Source organism: Rutidosis leptorrhynchoides, chromosome 5 (genome assembly GCF_046630445.1).
Source record: "Rutidosis leptorrhynchoides isolate AG116_Rl617_1_P2 chromosome 5, CSIRO_AGI_Rlap_v1, whole genome shotgun sequence".
Taxonomy (NCBI): Eukaryota; Viridiplantae; Streptophyta; class Magnoliopsida; order Asterales; family Asteraceae; genus Rutidosis; species Rutidosis leptorrhynchoides.
In genome coordinates, this window is record NC_092337.1 from 443,556,691 (window position 1) to 443,582,772 (window position 26,082).

Here is a 26,082-nt window from a genome sequence, read left to right on the forward strand (position 1 = left end):
TAGTTTACCGGGAGTTGGTTATTGAATTTTACGCTACATATGTGATCAACCTTCACCCTGAAAACGTTGATGATCCAACGTTTATGACTTTTCGTTTGGGTGGGGTTAACCGCTCTATGTCATTATTTCAGTTGGCTACTTGTTTGGGAATTTATACCGATGAAGAACGTACACGAGTTAGTTTTCGAGATTATCTTTGGGGTGCTGAAAGGGTAATTGATATGATTGATCGTCGTGAATTTGATGCAGCTAGAGTTTGGGGGGATATTGCTTCTGATTCTGAATGGAGCCCGAGTAACTGTCCTTGTGTTCATATCATGGATCTCGCTCTTCGTGCAATTTAACGAATGGTTGCGCATACTATTACACATCGACGAAGTGGGAACGAGAAAGTATCTTTACCGGACCTTTGGTATGTGAACCAATTCCGAACCAAGACACCTACTTCGGTTGCTTATGGAGTGGCTTATTTTCTTAAACATCAGGGTAGTGGACTTCGTTCTGCGGGAAGTCCGATTCGAGGTGGTCATTTTATCACGAGGATTGCATCGGTTTTTGAGATTGATAGATCGGATATGGAGCGAATTATTACTGAGGCGGTTGTGTTAGGAGAAAATGTTTTTCGAGGAGCAAGAGTAATATCTATTGAGCATGGTCAGGTTATTCCATATAGAGTTCGTCGTCGTTGTCCTCGAGATGCGCAGGGTGCACAGGAGGAGGATGAAGAGATGGCCGAGGGTGGTCAAGATGCGGGTCAAAGTGTCGGGGGTCAACGTTTTACAAACTGGGATTTAATGGAACAGATGCGTAATATGCAGCTTTATAATGAGGAAACCCGAGCACGCTCGGAAAGTCAGATTGCATATGGCATTAGTGAGGTTACGTATCATCACGAATGGCATCGACATAACATGGAGCTTGTTTCTCCTAATACCATCTTTACTCCTTATGGCACTCTTGTTCCATGGACTCCGGAGTCGACAGGTCCTTATCGGGTGTATGATCGCACAGCAGCTCAGGAAGTTTGGGAGGATATGGTCCGATGAAGAGGAGCAGGTTCTAGTTCTCAGTATGATGAAGGTAACCAGGGAGGTCAGTCAGGTGGTGGAGGTCCTTATGGTGGGCAGTATGATGGATCTTATGGTGGGTATAACCCTTGGTGATTGGATGCGGTGGTGATCGTGTGGTGACAAGAAAAACAAAACTTTTTAATTTTGTTTATTAGTTTTTATTTTGGATAACTGTAATCTTAATTAGGATGATGGTAGTTGTTAGTGTTTAAACTTAATACTTTGGATTTTTAATGGGGCGTTTCGGTACCTTGGTGGTACCACCCCATTAGTTATGGTTTATGGTATGTATGTTTCGTTTCAGGTTCCACGGTGGTTTTGCTTTAATTTTTCAAAGTCTGGCATTAAGTTCAGCACCTTACTTGATTATGATGTTTTGGTGATCGAGTGGATGCCGATGTTCTTATGCTGGCAGTAAGTTCAGCGCCATCGTGCACCGTCTTTCCGCGATCTACGGATCTAAAAATTCGGGTTTTTCTTTTCTTTTCTCTTTTTCACTATTTTGTCCTCTCGAATTTATTTTTGATTTTCTGATTTCATGTAAATGAGGGCATTCCATGATCTTAAGTGTGGGGGAAGAGATAAATTCTCGCGGTTTTTTGAAATTTTTGCATGTTTTAATTGCCTAGTGGTCAAAATTTTTGGAATTTTTAAACTTTTTAAGGTTATAATTGAGATGTTTACCCATGAGAGCACCCGTAGTGATTAGGGGTTGACTTAGAATTTTTAGTTTTGGCCGGTGAGGTTTATTAGTTTTAAGCAAATTGTTAGTGGTTTGTTAATTATGAATGACCTTTTTGACCATGACTTAGGAATTTTGAGTATATAAATGCTTGAGGAAAGACAATTGATGAAAGGTGAACGTTGAAAAGGGATAAATGTTAGATAAATTTGGTTAAAAATGTTAAAAATTTAATCTTATTTTATCTAGTTTAGTATTTGTTTCAAAGATGACAATGCAACTTATTTGTGACAAGAAATGAAGAATAACGGTATTTAGGACTTTAGGGTAAAATGCGAGAAAAATGGTTAAATTAGAGATTAGGATATAAATGGCTTCGTATTTTGTGTTTATGGCTTTTTGATTCTCTCAAAGAAGTGTTATGCTCATAAGTGCTAGGTATGTAAGCTTGAAGAGGAAAAATCACAAATCTCTGACTCCAATGGACCCTTTAAGGGGTGGCTATTACCGACTATGGTGTGAATGGTATTGCTTTATGTCATGAGTAAAAGACTTCCTACAACAAATCATTCATCATCATCGATCACATCATTATCCATCCGTTACATCATACATTGCGGGTTCTACAAAGTCACAAATTGAAGACGAGGAAGACATTCAAAGAGAGTACTATTGTTAAAAAAAAAAAAAAAGAAAGAAAAAAAAAATGAAAAAAAGAAAGAAAAAATGCTTATGAGATCCGAGCTTAAGTAGTAGTTTCTAAGACTCGAGCCGATAGATCCTTTGGGGTGCTAGATCACCTAACCACCTAAGACCTTTTTTCGGTTTGGGATCGGTTGGTTGAAGGTTCGCTACACGGGTCAAGGACGTTACTATCTCAAGGCAAGGTGATCATCTTTAAGTACTCGTCTCATAATTATGCAGCAGTGATCATCTTTGGCTCATGATGTGGGAAATGCCTAGTAAGACTAGACCTTGGGAAAAGTTACCTTTGCGGGGTACTTTGGATAAGAGAGATGTGACAAGTATGTGGATAGCTTGCATATTTAGAAATTATCAGCATGAAATGGAATCAAGAGAGTTAAAAAGTTAAACGAATTTCCCTACATAAACACAGGTATGAATCTATTTATAACTGGATCTTTGATTAAATTGTGAAGTATTGGTATTTGCAATAGCGCCTTAAATATTGTTAGTAGGCTATCTTGATGCGAATAAGGGTCATGTTACAAATACTAAACCTTATAACGTAAGATTGTTTTTATCATTTGTAATCATTTTACACCAATTGTATTTTAATGTTTATTGGTGATTAGTTATTGAGGTTGGAAAGTAGGTCTTAAGGGTTGATTGATGCAAAGAAAAGAAGGATATTGAAAGCCTAGTAATGTGATTTTTAGGGAAAGTTAAGTGAAAAGAGTTTAGGCTTTGAGATGAAAGGTTTTTGTTAAGAAGTAAAGTTATGGAAATTTTTGGAGTTTGAGTTCTCAACCCAAATTGTCTTTACATCTCAATTCATGACCTAGAAAGGATGTTTTATGAAAATTTGTTTGCAATAAGGGCCACTTAGGATATTGTTTTTGAAATGTGTTTGAATGAAAATGGGGGGAGAAAGGGGGTGCGTTTGATGGTTTGTATGTTGTTTTGTAAGTGACAGGAATGTGAGGAATTGTTTTGTGAGGAAATAAGCTTATTCGTGAAAAGATGAAGAGTACGAAAGCTTGTGGAGGATTGACTTGAAGGCTTGAATCTTGCGGAATTTTGTTGAAGATTATACGTACAGTTATTGTTTCGAGATTGACTTGCTTGAGGACAAGCAAGGTTCAAGTGTGGGGGATTTTGATAACGCCATTTTCATACATATATTTTGGGCGTTATCTTGTTCCATTTGTTGGTATTTTGAAGACTTTGATGGAGATATCGAGTTATTTGAGTTTAAATTGAAGAAAGTGTCAAGATATGGTTCGTTGGCTCATTATTGTTGATTTTATTGAAGATATAGCCAAAACGAAGTTAGAGTTGAAGATAAATGTGCCTCGGGTGAAAAAAATCAGTTTCCATCGCTTCAGGATAAGGTTTATCGCGTTTTGGTCATCGTGATACGTGACAAAGTGCATCAGAACACGGCATGGAAAAAGGGCATTCTGACCAATCTGTCGCGTCTGAGTCTGCTATATCGCGTCCCAGTCCATCGCGTTACGCGATGAGGATGCCGCGGATCGCGATGGTATGTCGCGGAACGCGACATGAGTCAGTTTCAGCTGTTTTTCCAGATTCTATAAATAGACGAATTTTACCCCAATTTAAGGTATGCAGTTTTTATTACGAATTTTCTTCCACAGCAACATTAGTTACGAATTTCTTTGTCATTCTTTCATTATTTTACAAGGGTTTAAGCTACAATATCATTCTTGGTTAGTTTAATCTTTGTATTAACTTTTATTACTTTTATTAATTTGTTCTTCATTCAATTCAATGATTATGTTTAATTGTTCTTCTTATTTATTTGTTCTTTGTTTTACCATGAGTAGCTAAATATTTAGTATTCACTTAGATGCATGAACCTAGGTGATGGATTGCGATCTTTTGGTTAATAACAATTAATTAAAATTACACAAGTTTATGTCTAGCTAAGATCCACCATTATTAAAGCTTATTGATTGTTAGATCACGGAAGTTATTAATTAACTAACGATAGTTAAATTGATTAATAGCTTTTACTAGATTATTGAACGTGAATAATTTAGGAATACGTGAGATTTTATGAGGGACACCGATAATAAAATTAATCGTATAGTGGTTGAGCTTGAAATTAGTTGCAATAATTGTGAGGTTGTAAGGGACACCAAACCAACCTAAGTTAGATTGTAATCTTGAGTAATATCATTGTGAATTGGTTAGTAACTCTAGGTTAACGACAGTTATACTTAGGTTATTAGTCTTAAACTGTAGGAATCGACAGATAAATACAGTGTCACATCATCGTAATTGTTTACTTAACGAGTTTAAACGAGCAATCCTAGCCTAGGGAATTGTAGCTAAGTGGATACCTTTGCTTCTTATTGAATTAAGTTTAATTTACTTTCGCGTTTAATCAGTTTTACAACAAAAACCCCCTTTCAAATCTTAGAATAATTAATAGTTCAAGTTTTCAATTACCTGCTCTCTGTGGAACGAATTGGTCAAATACTTGTTTAATAACTACACGAACTGGTTATAGTTGCCTGTATTGTGTGATAATCGATAGGTATTTAGCTAATAATTTAGAGTACGAAATTACACATCAACTTTTAGGCGCCGCTGCCGGGGACCGGTGTAATTATTGGGAATTTGGTTAAGCTTTTGATTATTCGATCCTTTTGTGAGAAGCAATTCTTGCAAAAGTTATTTTTTTCTGTTTTACTATTTTTGTTTAGATTTACGCGCGGTTTTGTTGTGGTGTGATCGCAGGTTAGGTACAAATAACTCTGGAACCGTCTAGAGTTTACTACACACGCAGCAAAGCGAAAGAAGAACAGGAAATCGCCGAGGATTTCGCTGAGTTACCTTTTTATATTCCGAAGTTTGAGTATATTAAGGAAGAAGTTAACATGGCTGAAGGAGCAGCAGGACAGACTATGGAAGCATTGATGAAAGCCACAAGGGCTGGTAACGGACACGCCATTAGACAACCACCAGTCACTACAGATTTTGAAGTCAAGGGACATATTCTTAATATGATAACTCATCAATGTCAGTTCAGGGGTACACCGAAAGAGGATGCATTTGAGCATCTTCGGAACTTTAAAAGCATTTGCAACTTGTTCAAGATTGCAAATATCGCAGAGACAGTTATCTATTTGAGGGTTTTTCCTTGGTCTTTGAAAGATGACGCCAAGGATTGGTTAGACTCATTGCCTGAAGGTGAAATTGATAGTTGGGCTACAATGGAAGATAAGTTTCTGCAACGTTTCTTTCCAGCTGCAAAGGCCGCTCAACTGCAGAGCGAAATTAATCACTTTATTCAGAAGCCACATGAGACACTTTATGATGCTTGGACACGATTCGGAAAAATGTTATGTAATTGTCCTCAACACGGGTTGAACAACTTCAATAAGGTCCAAATTTTCTACAAAGGTGTTAATGTGCCAACAAGGAAAGAACTTGACATTGCTGCAGGTGGTTTTTTGATGAAAAAGTCTCCAGATGACGCTTACGAAATCATCTCAGATACTGCCACGCATTCGTATGATTGGCATCAAGAATTAGATGTTTCTCGCTCTTCTCATGTCGCTAGTACCGAAACTAGTGATGAGCTCGCATCAGTTAGAGCACAACTAGCAACTGTTAAAAGACAAATGGAATCGATGACTAAAGAGATGCATGCTATGAAGGTGGGTTGTGAATTATGCCAAGGGCCGCATCTTACCAAAGATTGTGATCAAGCATCAATGGAGGAACAGGCTAATTATCCGGGTTATGTTAAGAAGGGTGATTTTGCCCTTAATGAATTTCCGGGTGGGAGACAGTTTTTCAATCAGGCGAATAACATGGGCGATAACAATTATCAGAGTGGTAATCCGGTTTATCAGGGAAATCAGAAGGTATATCCGTACAGGCCATCTGGGTTTAATAATAGAAATCCGCAAGCACCACCTAGGAATTTCCAGCAGCCTATGCCACCAGTTCAGCAGCCAGAGAATAAGATGCCTCCGTTGGAAGAATTGCTAAGGGGTTTTATCATGAAAACGGATGAGAGTATCACTGCTTTGAGGCAAGATGGGGAATCTACAAAACATCAAGTTAGAAATCAGCAGGCTTCGATTCAGAACTTGGAACGGGATGTGGGGCGTATTGCTCAATCTTTATCGGAGAGACCGCCGGGTGCTCTCCCAGCTAATACGCAATCCAATCCCACAACAAGGTGCCGGCTAGAAATGAACACGTGAATGCTATAACCACTCGAAGTGGTTTGGTTACTAACAAGGAGACTCCGAAGTATTCTCCTATTGTTTCTTCTAATGTTTTGCAGGTACCTATTAATGAGGAGGAAAAGGAGGAAGAGCCCGAGTTAGAAAAGTCGCTTGACGAAGAGAAAAAGGAAGATGATCCGCCGGAGATCATAACTAAATCACCGCCGTTGAAGGAATATAAAGCACCAATTCCTTACCCGAAAGCGTTAAAAAAGGATAAGCTCGCTAGTCAATATCAGAAATTTGCAAACATGATTAAACAGATTAGCGGGAACATGCCACTCGCGGAAGTGCTCGAAGGGATGCCTAACTATGGGAAGTTTCTCAAAGATCTAATCTCCAAGAAAGGTAAGTACCATGAGGTATCCGCCGCATTCCTCCATAAGGAATGTTCGGCCATCTTGAAAAAGAGTAAGATGCCTCCAAAATTGGGCGACCCGGGTAGTTTTCTTATTCCTTGCGCTATGGGTAATTCGGATGTGTACGACGCACTTGCCGACTTAGGTTCCAGTGTTAACCTTATGCCATATTCGTTATATCTTAAACTCGGCCTAGGAGACTTGAAACCTACGAGAATGGGGATTCGCTTAGCGAACCACTCTTTTGATACCCCCATTGGAATAGCCGAGGACATATTGGTAAAGGTTGAGTCACTTGTATTTCCAGTTGATTTCGTGATCTTAGAGATGAGAGAGGACACTAAGGTGCCCATTATTCTAGGTCGACCATTCCTTAACACCGCGGATGCTATCATCCACGTTCAAAAAGAACAACTTAGCTTAGGTGTTGGGAATGAGAGGGTGATTTGTCACATTAATAAAGCCATGAGACACCCTATTTTAACCGATGATGAATGTTTTGCTATTGATGTTATTGACGATTGTGTTGAGCATGATTTGTAGGAATTGTTAAGTGTAGACACGTCGGATGTAATCATGATGGGTGAAGTCAACGGTGACTTCGACCCAGAAGTTGAGTTGGAGGAGTTGCTAAAAGAGGATGAGCTTAAAGAATCGGAATCATTTGAAACTATCCGGTTGAAAAATGAATTCCGCATCAAAACATCTCTCGAAGAACCGCCCACCTTGGAGCTTAAGGAGCTTCCACCTCACATGGAATATGCTTATCTTCAAGGTACGTCCCAATTGCCGGTTATTATTTCTTCAACACTTACCGGAGACCAAAAGGGTCGGTTGGTTTCCGTTCTTAAATCCCACAAAAGGGCAATAGCTTGGAAAACCTCGGACATACCGGACATCAATCCGGCCTTTTGTACTCATCGAATCCTAATGGAAGATGATTTTAAACCCGTGGTGCAAAGGCAACGTCGTCTAAACCCGAATATGAAAGAGGTCATTAAAAAAGAGGTGGTTAAATTGCTCGATGCCGGGTTAATTTATCCCATCTTGGACAGCCCGTGGGTAAGCCCTGTTCAAGTTGTGCCCAAAAAGGGAGGCACGACTGTTGTTCTCAACGAGAAGGACGAACTTGTCCCTACTTGTACTGTCACGGGATGGAGAGTTTGTATCGATTATCGTCGTTTGAACGACGCCACTAGGAAGGACCACTTCCCGCTTCCATTTATTGATCAAATGCTTGAGCGTTTAGCGGGAAGGGAGTTCTATTGTTTCCTAGATGGATTTTCAGGCTACTTCTAAATCCCCATTGATCCGAAGGACCAAGATAAAACCACATTTACTTGTCCTTTCGGTACCTTTGCTTATCGGCGAATGCCATTCGAGCTATGCAATGCCCCGAGCACCTTCCAAAGGTGTATGGTCGCCATCTTTCATGACATGATCGAGGACTTCATGGAAGTTTTCATGGACGATTTTTCTGTCTTTGGAGACTCTTTCGATTCGTGTCTTGTTAATCTTGAAAAAGTGCTCAATAGGTGCGAGGAATCAAACCTTGTTCTTAACTGGGAAAAATGCCACTTCATGGTGAAGGAAGGCATTGTCTTAGGGTACAAAATCTCTCGTGCAGGTATTGAGGTTGATAAGGCCAAAATTGATGTTATTTCGGGCCTTCCCAAACCTACAAACGTTAAAGCCATTCGTAGTTTTCTTGGTCATGCGGGATTCTATAGACGGTTCATTAAGGACTTCTCTAAGATTGCCCGACCAATGACTAAACTCCTTGAGAAGGACGTTCCTTTCGACTTTAATATCGAATGCGAGAACGCTTTCAACTTCTTAAAAGAGAAGCTCACACACGCTCCTATCATGGTATCTCCCAATTGGTCTCAACCTTTCGAGCTTATGTGTGATGCTAGTGATTTCGCGTTAGGCGCGGTTTTAGGTCAACGCCACGTTAATCAATTTAAACCTATTTATTACGCGAGTAAGACACTTACGGGGGCTCAATTAAATTATACCACCACGGAAAAGGAGCTCCTTGCGGTCGTCTTTGCGTTTGATAAATTTAGGTCATATTTGGTGTTGTCTAAAACGGTCGTTTACACCGATCATTCGGCCCTTAAGTACTTGTTCTCTAAACAAGATGCTAAGCCTAGACTCATTCGTTGGATTCTTCTTCTCCAAGAATTTGACATTGAGATCAAGGATAAAAAGGGTGCCGAAAATTTAGCCGCGGATCATTTATCTCGTCTTGAAAATCCAAACCTAGAGGAACTCAATGAATCGGAAATTCATGATACATTCCCCGATGAGTCCCTTATGGGTATCGAAATTGAATCCAAAACTCCTTGGTTCACCGATATTGCTAATTATCTAGCCGCGGGCATTCTTTCCAAAGGTTTAACTTACCAACAAAAGAAGAAATTCTTTGCGGATATTAAGTTTTACTTTTGGGATGCCCCACATCTTTTTCGAATTGGGGCGGATCAAGTGATTCGTCGTTGTTTTTATGGGAAGGAAGCTCGACAAATTCTAGAGCATTGTCACCAAGGACCCACAGGTGGGCATCTTGGAGCTAATTATACGGCTAAGAAAATCTTCGATTCTGGATTCTATTGGCCTACCATTTTCAAAGATGCTAGTGCCTTTATCAAAACTTGTGACGCTTGCCAAAGGGCGGGAAACATCTCCAAAAGAGATGAGATGCCTCAAACGAGTATTCAAGTTTGTGAGATATTTGACATTTGGGGGATAGACTTCATGGGACCCTTTCCCGCATCCAACAAATTCAAATACATCCTTGTGGCGGTTGACTACGTGTCAAAGTGGGCGGAGGCCAAAGCTTTGCCTACTAATGACGCAAGAGTCATCGTTGACTTCCTTAAAAATCTCTTTTCGCGTTTCGGGCTTCCAAAAGCCTTGATTAGTGATCGCGGTACGCACTTTGCAAATCAACTACTCGAGAAGGTGCTTAAGAGGTATGGAGTAACCCACCGTTTCTCCACGGCTTACCACCCTCAAACGAGTGGCCAAGTTGAGAATACTAACCGCGCACTAAAACGCATTCTTGAAAGAACGGTGAAAAACAATCCTAAGATTTGGAACCGAAAGTTGAATGACGCGCTATGGGCATTTCGAACTGCGTATAAAACGCCCATTGGTACTACACCATTCCGTCTCATTTATGGAAAAGCGTGTCATTTGCCGGTTGAAATGGAGCATAAGGCGTATTGGGCACTTAAACAGTGTAATACGGACCTTAAGGAAGCGGGAGAACATCGGTTTTTGCAAATTCATGAACTTGAGGAATTGCGAAACCATGCTTATGAGAATTCGCGCATTTATAAGGAGAAGACGAAGTTATGGCATGATGTGCGTTTGAAGATGAGAAAAGAATTTGAACAGGGCGATAAAGTTTTGTTATTTCAATCTAAGTTCAAATTTTCCGCCGGAAAGCTTAGGTAACGATGGCCCGGTCCATTCGTGGTGAAGAAAGTTTTTTCGACCGGGCATGTGGAATTGTTAGATAACGAGGGTAGAAGCTTTAAGGTGAATGGTCATCTGTTAAAATTGTATCACGAGGCATTCGATAACCCCGATAGGGAGGACCTCACCCTCTACCCGAAAGACGCATGATGCGTGGCCATGAGTCGAGAAAACGACTCGTTAAAAAATCAAATCGTGTAGAGTTTTGTATTGTTGTTTTTTTTTTTTGTAATCTTGAGTGGTTGAGCTTGAAATTAGTTGCAATAATTGTGAGGTTGTAAGGGACACCAAACCAACCTAAGTTAGATTGTAATCTTGAGTAATATCATTGTGAATTAGTTAGTAACTCTAGGTTAACGACAGTTATACTTAGGTTATTAGTCTTAAACTGTAGGAATCGACAGATAAATACAGTGTCACATCATCGTAATTGTTTACTTAACGAGTTTAAACGAGCAATCCTAGCCTAGGGAATTGTAGCTAAGTGGATACCTTTGCTTCTTATTGAATTAAGTTTAATTTACTTTCGCGTTTAATCAGTTTTACAACAAAAACCTCCTTTTAAATCTTAGAATAATTAATAGTTCAAGTTTTCAATTACCTGCTCTCTGTGGAACGAATTGGTCAAATACTTGTTTAATAACTACACGAACTGGTTATAGTTGCCTGTATTGTGTGATAATCGATAGGTATTTAGCTAATAATTTAGAGTACGAAATTACACATTAGAGTGCTAGCATATGTGAATCATGAGGGGCATGCATATGAAGACAGACTTGTTGAACAGCGTATGAAATGTCTGGCCGAGTGAACGTTAGATATTGTAGGGCCCCGGCAAGGCTTCAATAAAAGGTAGGATCATGATAAAGATCACCTGTATGGACACTTTGTTTACCGGTGGTGTCGACTGGTGTAACGGCGGGATTGCAAGAGACCATACCCGCGCGTTTGATAATATCACGAGCATAGTCTGCAAAGCGTTGGTACCATGCACGAGGAGCCCGTTTTAACCCATATAAAGAACGTTTGAGCAAACATACGTGATTAGGTTTAGATGAATCCTTAAAACCCATCGGTTGATACATGTAAACGGTTTCGTTAAGTGTGCCATGTAAAAAAGCATTCTTGACGTCTAATTGATGAATTGGCCAAGACTTTGAAACTGCTAAAGTAAGGACCGTACGTATCGTAGCGGGTTTAACCACGGGACTAAACGTTTCATGACAATCAATACCAACCTATTGAGCACGCCCATCACCTACTAGGCGAGCCTTATATCGTTCGAAACTACCATCGGAACGAGTCTTATGTCTAAAAATCCACATAGATCGAATCACATGCATATTAGGTTTACGTGGGACTAATTCCCATGTCTTATTATCAATCAAAGCTTGATATTCATCGGACATGGCACGGTGCCAATTAACATCGGTAAGAGCAAGTTTTGGGTTAGATGGGATAGGTGAAATGGTGGCGAAAGCAGAGAGATTAATAGGGACCTTTGGTTTGAAGATGCCAGTCATAGAACATGTGATAATGGTACGTGAAGGTGGTGGTGTAGTAGGAGGAGAATCACCGGAAGTGACTTGGGGTGAAGCGTTAGGATCAGTGTTCGAGGGAGGCCCAGAAGAATGTGTGTTAGCGGGCTGAATAGGTGTCGATGGGCCAGGAGAGGATGGCCCAGAAGAGAGAGGCTGATCAAAAATGAGCGGGGATCCAGAAGATATGGGCGGATTAAGTGGGCTGGTAGGTGGGCTCGTAGTTTGGGCTTGAGAACTAGTGGGTGATTCAGTGGAAGAAATCGAAGGAAAAAGATATGATGGGTGTAACGAATCGGTTAGAAACTTGTATGTATCAGGAGTGATGTTATTAGTGGAGGAAAAGGGAAAAGTGTTTTCGTCGAAAATGACATGACGGGAGAGTATTATCTTTTTAGTGGCAATATCATAACACTTATATCCGCGATGATTTTTCGGATATCCGAGAAAAACACATGGTGTGGAGCGAGGTTGTAATTTATGGATAGTAGCGGAAGGGGTGAGAGGATAGCACAAACAACCGAAGACTTTAAGATGTTGATATTCGGGTAGGCGATTGTAAAGCATAAAGGTAGGAGTAAGGTTGTTGAGATTCTTTTGTGGTAAGATGTTGAGTAAGTAGGTAGCCATTTCAAGAGCATGAGGCCAAAAATGGTCGGGAATGGAAGCATGTGTCATTATGGTACGCATGATGTTGTTAATAGCACGTATCTTTCTTTCGGCTTTCCCAATTTGTGAAGATGTATAAGGACACGAGAAACGAAAAACCATGCCATGTTCTTTGCAATAAGTGTGAAATAAATTATTGTTATATTCTGTTCCATTATCACATTGAAATGCTTTGATGTTCTTTTCAAATTGGGTTTTGATGAGAGTTTGGAAGGTGAGAAATGTATCATATACTTGAGATTTATTACTTAATGGCATAGTCCATAAAAAATTGGTATAATCATCTAGAAACAAAATGTAATAGCGATGTCCATTAGAACTAAGTACGGGTGAGGTCCACAAATCACTATGTATAATATCAAAAGCATTAATAGTTGAATTACTTGAAGGATAAAAAGGTAAACGGACATGTTTGCCAAAAACACATGATTGACAAAAAAAAGGTTTATTAGATGGATTACATGAAATGTAGTCTTTATTACTAAGAGATTTTATGATATTAACGCCTGGATGGCCTAAGCGTTGATGCCATAAATCTTTTGAAGAAACTGAAAAAGCAGAGGGAGTTGTGGACTGAGGCAGCTTTGGAAGAGGATAAAGATCACCCGCACTATTACATCGCATTATGGGGTTGCCCATCGGATATTCCTTCAAAGTAAAACCAAATGGATCAAATTCAATAGAAATATTGTTATCAATAGCTAAACGTCGAACATATATTAAATTTTTAATAAGTTTTGGAGCATGAAGTACATGAGAAAGAAAAAGGGGTCAGTTTGGGTTGACGGGAATATGAGTGTGACCGAAACCATTAATTGGAGTGCCGTTACCATTACCGACAATTACAAATTTAGAAGCATTTGAAGGATAATAAGAAGAGAGATTACCTTGGGAACCTGTCATATGTGAGGTGGCACCGGTGTCGAGATACCAATTATCATCAGGCGGGTTGAGACTCATGGTGTGCATAGCCTCTTCGATGTCAGTGGGTGCCGTAGAAGCAACATAACTATGATTGGGCCGGGGGCCCAATATTTCTTGATGATTAGATGATGCCGTGGGCCTGGGCCACGGATTAGATAGGTAAGCGCAGGGGGTGTGGTGGAAGCCCATTGAGATTGTTGCCAATTGTAGTGAGGCCCATATTGTCTTGTATTAGGCCCATTGGAGTAATGTTGAGACCCAGATGAGTGAGGATTGAAACTGTTCGGTGCACCAGAGAAACCATTTGAGAAATTAGGGTGAGAACCTCTCCCCTGTTGAAATCGTCCACGACCCCGTCCTCGATTATTGCCCCGATAGGAACCTCGTCCCCTGTAATTGTTGTTCCGATTGCTATTATTGGTGTGTGGCGGCGGTGTTGCAGGCGGAGTGGTGGTGATAAGGGCGGTACCGGACAGAGAAGATGATTGAGAAATTGCTTCACGTTTTCGAGACTCTTCCAAAATTAGCATCGATCGAGCATTGTAGAAGGTTGGGGTTGGTTTGGTGTGTGCGAGCATAGTGCCGATAGTATGATAACTATCGTTCAAATCGGCAATGAGTTGTAAGACCATGTTTGTTTCTTTGATATCGCCGCCAACGCTGATTAATTGATCGACAATATTCTTTAATTCTTGACAATATGATGACATGTCAGGGAAATTGTCTAGCCAAATAGTGGAGAATCGATGTTGAAGATGAATAGCTCGTGATTGTTCATTGTCTTGAATGATACTTTTAATTCGATCCCAGGTTTGTTGTGCAGTCTGATCAGGTTTCAATACTGTGAGAAGAAGTTCTTTGTCAATGGTGCCATATATCCATTCAGTGACAATAGCATCAAGGCGTGACCAAGATTCAGATTGAGTAGCAGAAGTGTCTGCATCAGAGGTGCCGGAGTCACCGGTCGTAGCAGAAGTGGGTGGTATAATGTGGTCGATGACTTGGAAGGCTCGACAATGGATTTTGAAAAGCTCAGCCCATGTCCCGTAGGGACCGTTCTTCATCTCAAGAGTGATAGGTATGAAATTCTTGATGTTATTAACTGTTATTGCAGGGCGGATTCGTGTAGAATCTGCCATTGTTAAGAATAGAAGAAAAAATAGAGGATGTAGGTTTAGAGAAGAATTAGAGGCGTCAGATGTAGGTTTAGAGAAGAATTAGAGGCCTGATACCATGTAAGATATTGAATGTAAAATAATTCTGTCGTGCTTTCATTGATCAACATAGCCGAATATATATACAGTTGCGAATCATCTATTTGTAACTAATATCCCCTATTCTAGGAAGAGATAACACAAGATATCTACAAATAATATATAAGATATTTATAGACAATATATACACGTATTTGACTCTATTATTAGTCCCTCATGTTTATAAATCCTAATTTCGTTGATCTCTCTGTTAAAGAAAACAGTTTCATCTTCATCTATTCATCATCTTCATCATTGATTCATCTCCAAATTAAAAAGTTAATATCATCTCAAAAAAAAAAAACTTATTTCTTAAATTTCCTATGTAATTGCTTTCTTCCCACACAAAAAGTCATAAATGCTAAGATGGTGGCAGATATCATTCGAATACAAACATCGTGTCTTTAAAGTTTATATGGAAAAACATTACTCCTTTAATACAGATCTAGTTAAGATACTCAAGCCTCTTTTCATATGGTGTCCACATTGCTAATTACATTAAAACTTATCAAATCAAGTCTCTCGAATCAAAAATATAAATACAAACGCATATAAATCTAGTGTATAACGTATTGGAATAGGAATAGAGAGTATTCAAAAATGAATGAATTAACTGAATTTCATAGACAAACCCTAAACTTAAAAAACCCCCAATTTTCACCACCGTTTATCTTCTCCGGCAACGCAACCACCACCGTTCATCTTCTCTAGTGTACAAATGAATCCGATTAAGTCCTCACAAATCTAGTAGATCTGGTGCTCCTCATAGATCTAGTGTACGAAACCAAGTTCCGATTGAAGTCCGGTTCCGAACAACTGCAACTCCGACCACCATCTCCGGCGATTGACTTATTTTATATGCATTTTTGGGTGATTTCATTTGGGTATCTCTGATTCCGAAATCCACTTCACTCTTAAACAGTTTCGTTAAAAAGGGGGTTTGCTGTTTGATGATAAAGTTAGTATATTTTTGTAATTGGGGGTTTGATTACTTGTTTTTGTGGTAATCGTATGAAATGTGAATTGGGGCTTGTTGTTTGATAATAAAGTTGAGATCTTTTTGCGTTTTGGGGTTTCATTATTATTCTTGTAGGAATTTACATGGAATGTGGTTTGTTGTTTGAAGATAAAATTAGGATCTTTTTGTATATTAGGGATTTAAATGTTTGATTTGTAGCAAAATATTACGAAGTACTTGGTTTATTTTGGGAAATTAGTGGTTTTCATTGATGAATTTGAGAGAAATTTGGTAGGAAGATGAAGATGAAGACTTAACGAAAAAATATAGCGCACGTTAAGTTGAGGGACAAACCACGTAATTATTTATATATAATGACCTGCTACCTGAGTTCTAAGTACTTGAATGCATACAATAGTAGAGATTTAAAACTTGAATGCATACAATAGGAGATTTGAAAGTTGGATACATACAACAGGAATTTGATGAAAGTTCAGTGCATTTTCAAATAATTTTCCCATGATTAAAGGTAAGGAGTTGTCGAGGAGTGTGTGAACCCGGATAACGTGGTGGAGAAAGAGGCGAATAAGATTGAGCCCAGTTTATTTGAAGGGCTCGTGCAACGATGGGTTATTCCTACATCTCTAAGTATTTAGTCGACAACGGTTCATTTAATGATTTAATTTATAGGATCGTTAATCGTACGGGAAAAAAAGATTAGGCGTGACAAAATAGTAGGAAAAGTGGTGAAAAAAGATGCTAACGATCCTTAGGTCTAAGGTTGGTACCTTTTTGTTTTCTTTTAAACTTTTTTGAATCATGTATATGTATGTCGTTTGTTTATTTTCATGTTAGGTATTTTGTCGTGGGATAAGGTTTTGTCTTTTGGTTATGTCGTGTTTTGGTGTAGTGGTCTTGGTTTTAGTTGCTTGTATGTTGGTCCTAGTGCGGATAGTATGCAGACAAGGTTGTAAAACTCTTTATTCGTGGATTAATTGGTTGACATTTTGAAAGGAGTAATTGGCAATTCGAAGATTAAATGAATTGTACTTTTTATAAATTTTAATATTAAATTTTAGATTATATGTGTAAATATAGAAAAAAAACCATAAACATAAACATAAACTTTAACATAATGTCTTAAATCAATTTGTTTTGTTTAAAAATTCTAAAAGTCTTATTTTAGTTAATATGTTGATTAAATCTTGAAACCGACTTTAATCAACAAATTTAATTTTGACCCAGTAACCGAGTTAACCGATTAATTAAACGAATTGTAAAAAATCAGAACGGACTGCTTTTAAAAAGGAGTAATTTATTAATCAGAATTAATCGGGGTTTTATACAACAATGTATGTACGTAGCGGTTAGGTCTTCATTTTCTAGTTTCTAGTTCCGAACCCAACCGTCGATTTGTTTGTACTCTTTTTCGGCTATTTTATCTTTCGGTGAAATTGCATTTGTTTTATAGTATTCGTTTTTTTAGGAGATAAGATATAGATTTCATTATTGTTTACTTATTCCGAAGTTTTGCCTTATGATATGGACAATATGGTAGTTTTTGTTTTTAGACACAGACACCATCGTGTAGATTTTTTATTCTGAGTCACCGGTTGTTATCCACTGTTATAGATAAATATGATAATAAACTAGCACGAAATCAATGAAGGAATTATAATTAGACACGTACCTTAAGTTCATCAGTCTCATTAAACACAGCATAATCACTTTCAAAATAAACTTGAGGTGCTCTATCAACAATATTATGCTTCTTACAATAAGGTATCCAATATTTAGCAAACTTAGCACACTCCATAAACGCATACAACGTTATATCCGACCCACCATCATCCGAAACATACACCGACAACTTCTCTGTCGGGTACTCATACGCCAACACGGATAACGCCGTGTTCACAACACCAACCGGCGGCTCCTTTATTGGATCCGCCGTACAAATCACAACATCTAACGGTGGATACTCATTTTCTTTGATAACTTCTTTTAGGTTCTCTATATAAACCTTGCGTTCGATTGGGTTCCAGTGAAAGCATTGAGCTATTAGCCATAAGAAGGCTAACACGAAATCGGCTAGGAATAAAGCGAACCTAATTGGGGTGGGAGAGTAGATTAGGGTACGTAAGTGGCGGAGCATATGAACAGAAACGGCCAACGTGTAGATGATTGAGAAGATACGGTTTAGCCATGTTTTGGATAATGGTTTACTCGAGTGAAAGAGAGGAGTATTCACTGAATTTGACATGATATTTGTGTTTCTAACTTTTGTTCAGAATCTGTTTTTATACTTGCATAAAATAAATTACCAATCATACAAATAGTGATCGCTACGAGAACTGTTCAAGGTGTCAAATCTGTAAATACCCCTAACGTCAGGTTATTTTGGTAAGCGTTTTTTTTTTCTCTCTTTTTTGTTAACTTTTTTTTTTCATTAGTTTTTTATTACTTTTTCCTACTTCCTTTTTTATTTCGTTATTTTTTTTAACATTAATTCCCCAACCGTTAACCACTTTTTAACATTAAATTAATCAACCGTAAACCAACCCGTTAATCGTTTTTTTAACGTTCAATTAACCGAACAAAATCCTGTAGCGAAGCGCAAGATTTATATCCTTGTTAGTAACCAATTTGCAGTATAAATGAATGGCAATGGGCAAAAAACTCGCGATTCACTGTGTGGGCGGGTAACATTAAAAAAATTTCCTAGCGGGTATAGGATGGGTAAAAGTTTTTAACTCTGAACGGACGCGGGCAGGTCGTGCATATATAATATCTGCACCGTTGTGATGACCCGGAAATTTCTGACCAAATTTAAACTTAATCTTTAACGTTTCCGACACGATAAGCAAAGTCTATGAAGTTGAATCTCAAAATTTTGAACTATTCAATTACCCTTCGATTGTTCTCAACGATTCGCGAACAATTATATGTAAATAGATACATATACTATAACTTGAAAACGTATCAAAGTGTTAAGTAAATGATACTATGCATTAAACTTATTGGTTTGATTATCTGCTTAATATATTTAACTACAAAGTTAAAAGATTATGCTAAACGATTGAATTAAAAGATATTTACTGAGTCCCTTAATGATTATAATATTATTACGGGTCTCTGTTGTAAGGTCCACGTTGATTTGGGAAATCATTCATGTTTAACGGTATTCGGAATTAATGGTAAAGTGTTTGTTTAAATAACGTAATTTGGACACATACAATAATAAGGAATATTAACTGTTAGAATTAGATATATGAATAACTTGCAAAGTGTATTTAAAACGTGTTTATATATATATATATATATATATATATATATATATATATATATATATATATATATTAGATATATTTGATTTCAAATTAATTAAGTAAACTATTGTTACGCTCTCTTATGGATTCGATTGAAATTTAGATATGTCATATAGTACATAAAGATGTAATAAACGCTAGTACATAAATGAACTACTTAGTTAAGTTTTAAAATAAAAACGTCATATGATATAATAAATTTGAGATTAATTTAATTATAAAACATTTTGAGTAAAAAGGATACTATTATATATATATGTATATGTATATATAACGAGACGATAATTTATAGAAGTAAATGACCAAAACACTCGAAAGTTTAAGATATACTTTGAGTGGTATAGTTTATGGATAACTTAAGGCTATATTTTGACAAAGGTACGTGAAACGAAACATAAAATGCAAGTTTTCTAAATGTACGAAAGAACGTTCGAAAAACCGGAACCGGGACATAAGTCGAGTGATGACGTACGACTTATCGGAACTAAAATTACAAATCAACTATGCACGTGAATTTAATATAATATATAAGAATTTAATATAATATATAATTAATTATTTAAATTATATATATTATATATTTATTTATTTATGTCGACAAGGTAGATTACAAAAACAATTTGAGCTGGCAATTGATCTCATACGATCGCATGAGTATTGCACTCTAGAGTCATGCGATCGCATGACCACAGGGATCAGCAAACATCTATAAATTCGAGCGAGTTCAGGCTTAATCACACACATATATATTCATTTTTACTCCGTATGTATTTATTAATTATATTATTATTATTATTATTATTATTATTATTATTATTATTATTATTATTATTATTATTATTATTATTATTATTTTTAATATTATTATTATTAGTAGTATTATACATAAAATATTACGACAAGGTCATGAGCGTGTCACTTTCAAAACGAGTTTTGAGCGGGATAGAGCTAAGGAAATTATGATTATTGTTCACAAGTCAAACCTAGTGTTTATCATCTCCGTTGCGTCTACGTACTTTCCTGCAATATTGAATCACAATATTGATACGTGAGCATTCATATCTTATCTTTTATATATTAATTGTGTATCCATGTCTAGTGCTCGAGTATATATATTTATACATACGTGTATGCTAAATTTCGTCGTTAAACAGTTTATAATAGATCACAAATTAAATACATATATTACTGGTAAAAGGTATATGATATACATGTTTTTGGAAAGCTGGCGAAAAATCAATAACTTTTCATTTAGATATCGAATAGTTTCGATGAACGGATTAAAAGATATGATCAACTGAATTATAATTAACGTTAATTGGAATTGCTTTTGAATCTGCAATTAATATTTAAACAACTTGTTTGTAAGATTGATAAATTGGATTTTTGAATATTACCAACCGAGTAAATGAATCCTTATATAAGGTACGTCTCGTTTTGTTGAACTATTGTCAAAATTGACTTTTTGAAACGACTTTGGATAACTTTTGTATGTCGATCTCGAGCATTAGGATTGTGATACACTATGACCTGACCTAGCTTGATAAACATTTATTGACCAACATATGTTCTCTAGGTTGAGATCTACGGTTATTTGGTAATCCAACTTTCGATCACATTTTGGTGAACGACTTTATATGCTGCTAAGGTGAGTTTCATTTGCTCCCTTTTTAATTGCTTTTGCAATACATTTTTGGGCTGAGAATACATGCAATTTAATTTAAACGCAATGGACACAAGTACATACTTAATTCTACACCGAGTTTGAACCGAAAATCCCTTAGCTTTGGTAACTAGTAACTGTCGGTTATAAGAACCGATGGGCGCGAATAGAGGTATATGAATCCATAGGGCTTGATATCCCCGTCTGTTCCAGGTTTAGAAACCCTAGCCTGAACTATTAAACAGACGTATGCTATTTGAGTTTAGTACACGTTGGTTTACGTGTATTGTACATGTTAGTTACATATATGTTAAAACAGGGGTACTTATTATAACGTTAAAGTTTAGTTATCAGGGTGCTCAATTTTGTAGAATATTTTGATAAACGTTTCTGGATGAAACAACTGAAATCTTGTGATCCACCTTTATATACAGATTATGCGAAACACTAAAACTATGAACTCACCAACCTTTGTGTTGACACTTGTTATCATGTTTATTCTCAGGTTCCCTAGAAGTCTTCCGCTGTTTGCTTATATGATAGACAAGCTATGTGCATGGAGTCTTACATGGCATATTTATCAAAGAAACGTTGCATTCACCAAATCATCACCATGTATCTTATTTTGACTGCATTGTCAACGGAAGTACTATTGTAAACTATTATTTACGGTGATTGTCTATATGTAGAAATCATCAGATGTCGAAAACCTTTGATTTAAATATTCATTTATGGTATACCTTTTCAAAAGAATGCAATGTTTATAAAACGTATCATATAGAGGTCAAATACCTCGCAATGAAATCGATGAATGACGTATTCGTCCATATGGATTTGGAGCAATCGTCACAGTTGGTATCAGAGCGTTGGTCCTAGTGAACCAGGTCTTGGATTAGTGTATCTAACTGATAGTTGTTAGGATGCATTAGTAAGTCTGGACTTCGACTGTGTCTGCATGTCAAAAGTTTTGCTTATCATTTCTTGTCAGAAATTACCTGCTTATCATTCCTAGTCTAGACACGTCTTACTGCATTGATTGCATGAATAGTGTATAGACAAAATTCGTATCATAGCGTATCTGCAAATTCATATCTTAGCATATATGTTACTGTAAACTTTGCCTGACAGCTTTCGAAATGAAATGTCTCGTTCTTATTGATTAGAAACGTTCCATATTAATTGATTTCGTTGCGAGGTTTTGACCTCTATATGAGACATTTTTCAAAGACTGCATTCATTTTTAAAACAAACCATAACCTTTATTTCATCAATAAAGGTTTAAAAAGCTTTACGTAGATTATCAAATAATGATAATCTAAAATATCCTGTTTACACATGACCATTACATAATGGTTTACAATACAAATATTTTACAACAAAATAAGTTTCTTGAATGCAGTTTTTACACAATATCATACAAGCATGGACTCCAAATCTCGTCCTTATTTAAGTATGCGACAGCGGAAGCTCTTAATAATCACCTGAGAATAAACATGCTTAAAACGTCAACAAAAATGTTGGTGAGTTATAGGTTTAACCTATATATATCAAATCGTAAAAATAGACCACAAGATTTCATATTTCAATACACATCCCATACATAGAGATAAAAATCATTCATATGGTGAACACCTGGTAACCGACATTAACAAGATGCATATATAAGAATATCCCCATCATTCCGGGACACCCTTCGGATATGATATAAATTTCGAAGTACTAAAGCATCCGGTACTTTGGATGGGGTTTGTTAGGCCCAATAGATCTATCTTTAGGATTCGCGTCAATTAGGGTGTCTGTTCCCTAATTCTTAGATTACCAGACTTAATAAAAAGGGGCATATTCGATTTCGATAATTCAACCATAGAATGTAGTTTCACGTACTTGTGTCTATTTTGTAAATCATTTATAAAACCTGCATGTATTCTCATCCCAAAATATTAGATTTTAAAAGTGGGACTATAACTCACTTTCACAGATTTTTACTTCGTCAGGAAGTAAGACTTGGCCACTGATTGATTCACGAACCTATAACAATATATACATATATATCAAAGTATGTTCAAAATATATTTACAACACTTTTAATATATTTTGATGTTTTAAGTTTATTAAGTCAGCTGTCCTCGTTAGTAACCTACAACTAGTTGTCCACAGTTAGATGTACAGAAATAAATCGATAAATATTATCTTGAATCAATCCACGACCCAGTGTATACATATCTCAGTATTGATCACAACTCAAACTATATATATTTTGGAATCAACCTCAACCCTGTATAGCTAACTCCAACATTCACATATAGAGTGTCTATGGTTGTTCCGAAATATATATAGATGTGTCAACATGATAGGTCGAAACATTGTATACGTGTCTATGGTATCTCAAGATTACATAATATACAATACAAGTTGATTAAGTTATGGTTGGAATAGATTTGTTACCAATTTTCACGTAGCTAAAATGAGAAAAATTATCCAATCTTGTTTTACCCATAACTTCTTCATTTTAAATCCGTTTTGAGTGAATCAAATTGCTATGGTTTCATATTGAACTCTATTTTATGAATCTAAACAGAAAAGGTATAGGTTTATAGTCGGAGAAATAAGTTACAAGTCGTTTTTGTAAAGGTAGTCATTTCAGTCGAAAGAACGACGTCTAGATGACCATTTTAGAAAACATACTTCCACTTTGAGTTTAACCATAATTTTTGGATATAGTTTCATGTTCATAATAAAAATCATTTTCTCAGAATAACAACTTTTAAATCAAAGTTTATCATAGTTTTTAATTAATTAACCCAAAACAGCCCGCGGTGTTACTACGACGGCGTAAATCCGGTTTTACGGTGTTTTTCGTGTCTCCAGGTTTTAAATCATTAAGTTAGCATATCATATAGATATAGAACATGTGTTTAGTTGATTTTAAAAGTCAAGTTAGAAGGATTAACTTTTGTTTGCGAACAAGTTTAGAATTAACTAAACTATGTTCTAATGATTACAAGTTTAAACCTTCGAATAAGATAGCTTTATATGTATGAATTGAATGATGTTATGAACATCATTACTACCTTAAGTTCCTTGGATAAACCTACTGGAAAAGAAAAAAATGGATCTAGCTTCAACGGATCCTTGGATGGCTCGAAGTTCTTGAAGCAGAATCATGACACGAAAACAAGTTCAAGTAAGATCATCACTTGAAATAAGAGTGTTATAGTTATAGAAATTGAACCAAAGTTTGAATATGATTATTACCTTGTATTAGAATGATAACCTACTGTAAGAAACAAAGATTTCTTGAGGTTGGATGATCACCTTACAAGATTGGAAGTGAGCTAGCAAACTTGAAAGTATTCTTGATTTTTTTGTAACTAGAACTTGTAGAATATATGAAGAACACTTAGAACTTGAAGATAGAACTTGAGAGAGATCAATTAGATGAATAAAATTGAAGAATGAAAGTGTTTGTAGGTGTTTTTGGTCGTTGGTGTATGGATTAAATATAAAGGATATGTAATTTTGTTTTCATGTAAATAAGTCATGAATGATTACTCATATTTTTGTAATTTTATGAGATATTTCATGCTAGTTGCCAAATGATGGCTCCCACATGTGTTAGGTGACTCACATGGGCTGCTAAGAGCTGATCATTGGAGTGTATATACCAATAGTACATACATCTAAAAGCTGTGTATTGTACGAGTACGAATACGGGTTTATACGGGTAGAATTGTTGATGAAACTGAACGAGGATGTAATTGTAAGAATTTTTGTTAAGTAGAAGTATTTTGATAAGTGTATTGAAGTCTTTCAAAAGTGTATAAATACATATTAAAACACTACATGTATATTCATTTTAACTGAGTCGTTAAGTCATCGTTAGTCGTTACATGTAAGTGTTGTTTTGAAACCTTTAGGTTAACGATCTTGTTAAATGTTGTTAACCCAATGTTTATAATATAAAATGAGATTTTAAATTATTATATTATCATGATATTATCATGTATGAATATCTCTTAATATGATATATATATACATTAAATGTCTTTACAACGATAATCGTTACATATATGTCTCGTTTAAAAAAAATCATTAAGTTAGTAGTCTTGTTTTTACATATGTAGTTCATTGTTAATATACTTAATGATATGTTTACTTATCATAGTATCATGTTAACTATATATATATCCATATATATGTCATCATATAGTTTTTACAAGTTTTAACGTTCGTGAATCACCAGTCAACTTGGGTGGTCAATTGTCTATATGAAACATATTTCAATTAATCAAGTCTTAACAAGTTTGATTGCTTAACATGTTGGAAACATTTAATCATGTCAATATCAATCTCAATTAATATATATAAACATGGAAAAGTTCGGGTCACTACAGTACCTACCCGTTAAATAAATTTTGTCCCGAAATTTTAAGCTGTTGAAGGTGTTGACGAATCTTCTGGAAATAGATGCGGGTATTTCTTCTTCATCTGATCTTCACGCTCCCAAGTGAACTCGGGTCCTCTACGAGCATTCCATCGAACCTTAACAATTGGTATCTTGTTTTACTTAAGTCTTTTAACCTCACGATCCATTATTTCGACGGGTTCTTCGATGAATTGAAGTTTTTCGTTGATTTGGATTTCATCTAACGGAATAGTGAGATCTTCTTTAGCAAAACATTTCTTCAAATTCGAGACATGGAAAGTGTTATGTACAGCCGCGAGTTGTTGAGGTAACTCAAGTCGGTAAGCTACTGGTCCGACACGATCAATAATCTTGAATGGTCCAATATACCTTGGATTTAATTTCCCTCGTTTACCAAATCGAACAACGCCTTTCCATGGTGCAACTTTAAGCATGACCATCTCTCCAATTTCAAATTCTATATCTTTTCTTTTAATGTCAGCGTAGCTCTTTTGTCGGCTTTGGGCGGTTTTCAACCGTTGTTGAATTTGGATGATCTTCTCGATAGTTTCTTGTATAATCTCCGGACCCGTAATCTGTCTATCCCCCACTTCACTCCAACAAATCGGAGACCTGCACTTTCTACCATAAAGTGCTTCAAACGGTGCCATCTCAATGCTTGAATGGTAGCTGTTGTTGTAGGAAAATTCTGCTAATGGTAGATGTCGATCCCAACTGTTTCCGAAATCAATAACACATGCTCGTAGCATGTCTTCAAGCGTTTGTATCGTCCT

At 36.6% G+C, this 26,082-nt stretch overlaps 1 protein-coding gene across 1 annotated transcript in view; it reads right to left on the minus strand.

Annotated features, from left to right (window-relative positions):
* LOC139846789 (cellulose synthase-like protein G3) overlaps positions 1-18,154 on the minus strand; it is a 32,947-nt gene extending 14,793 nt beyond the window's left edge. The window contains exon 1 of the mRNA XM_071836320.1: positions 17,582-18,154. Coding sequence (XP_071692421.1) covers positions 17,582-18,154 — 573 coding nt within the window. The remainder of the gene's footprint in view (positions 1-17,581) is intronic.
* Positions 18,155-26,082: the final 7,928 nt, after the last annotated feature.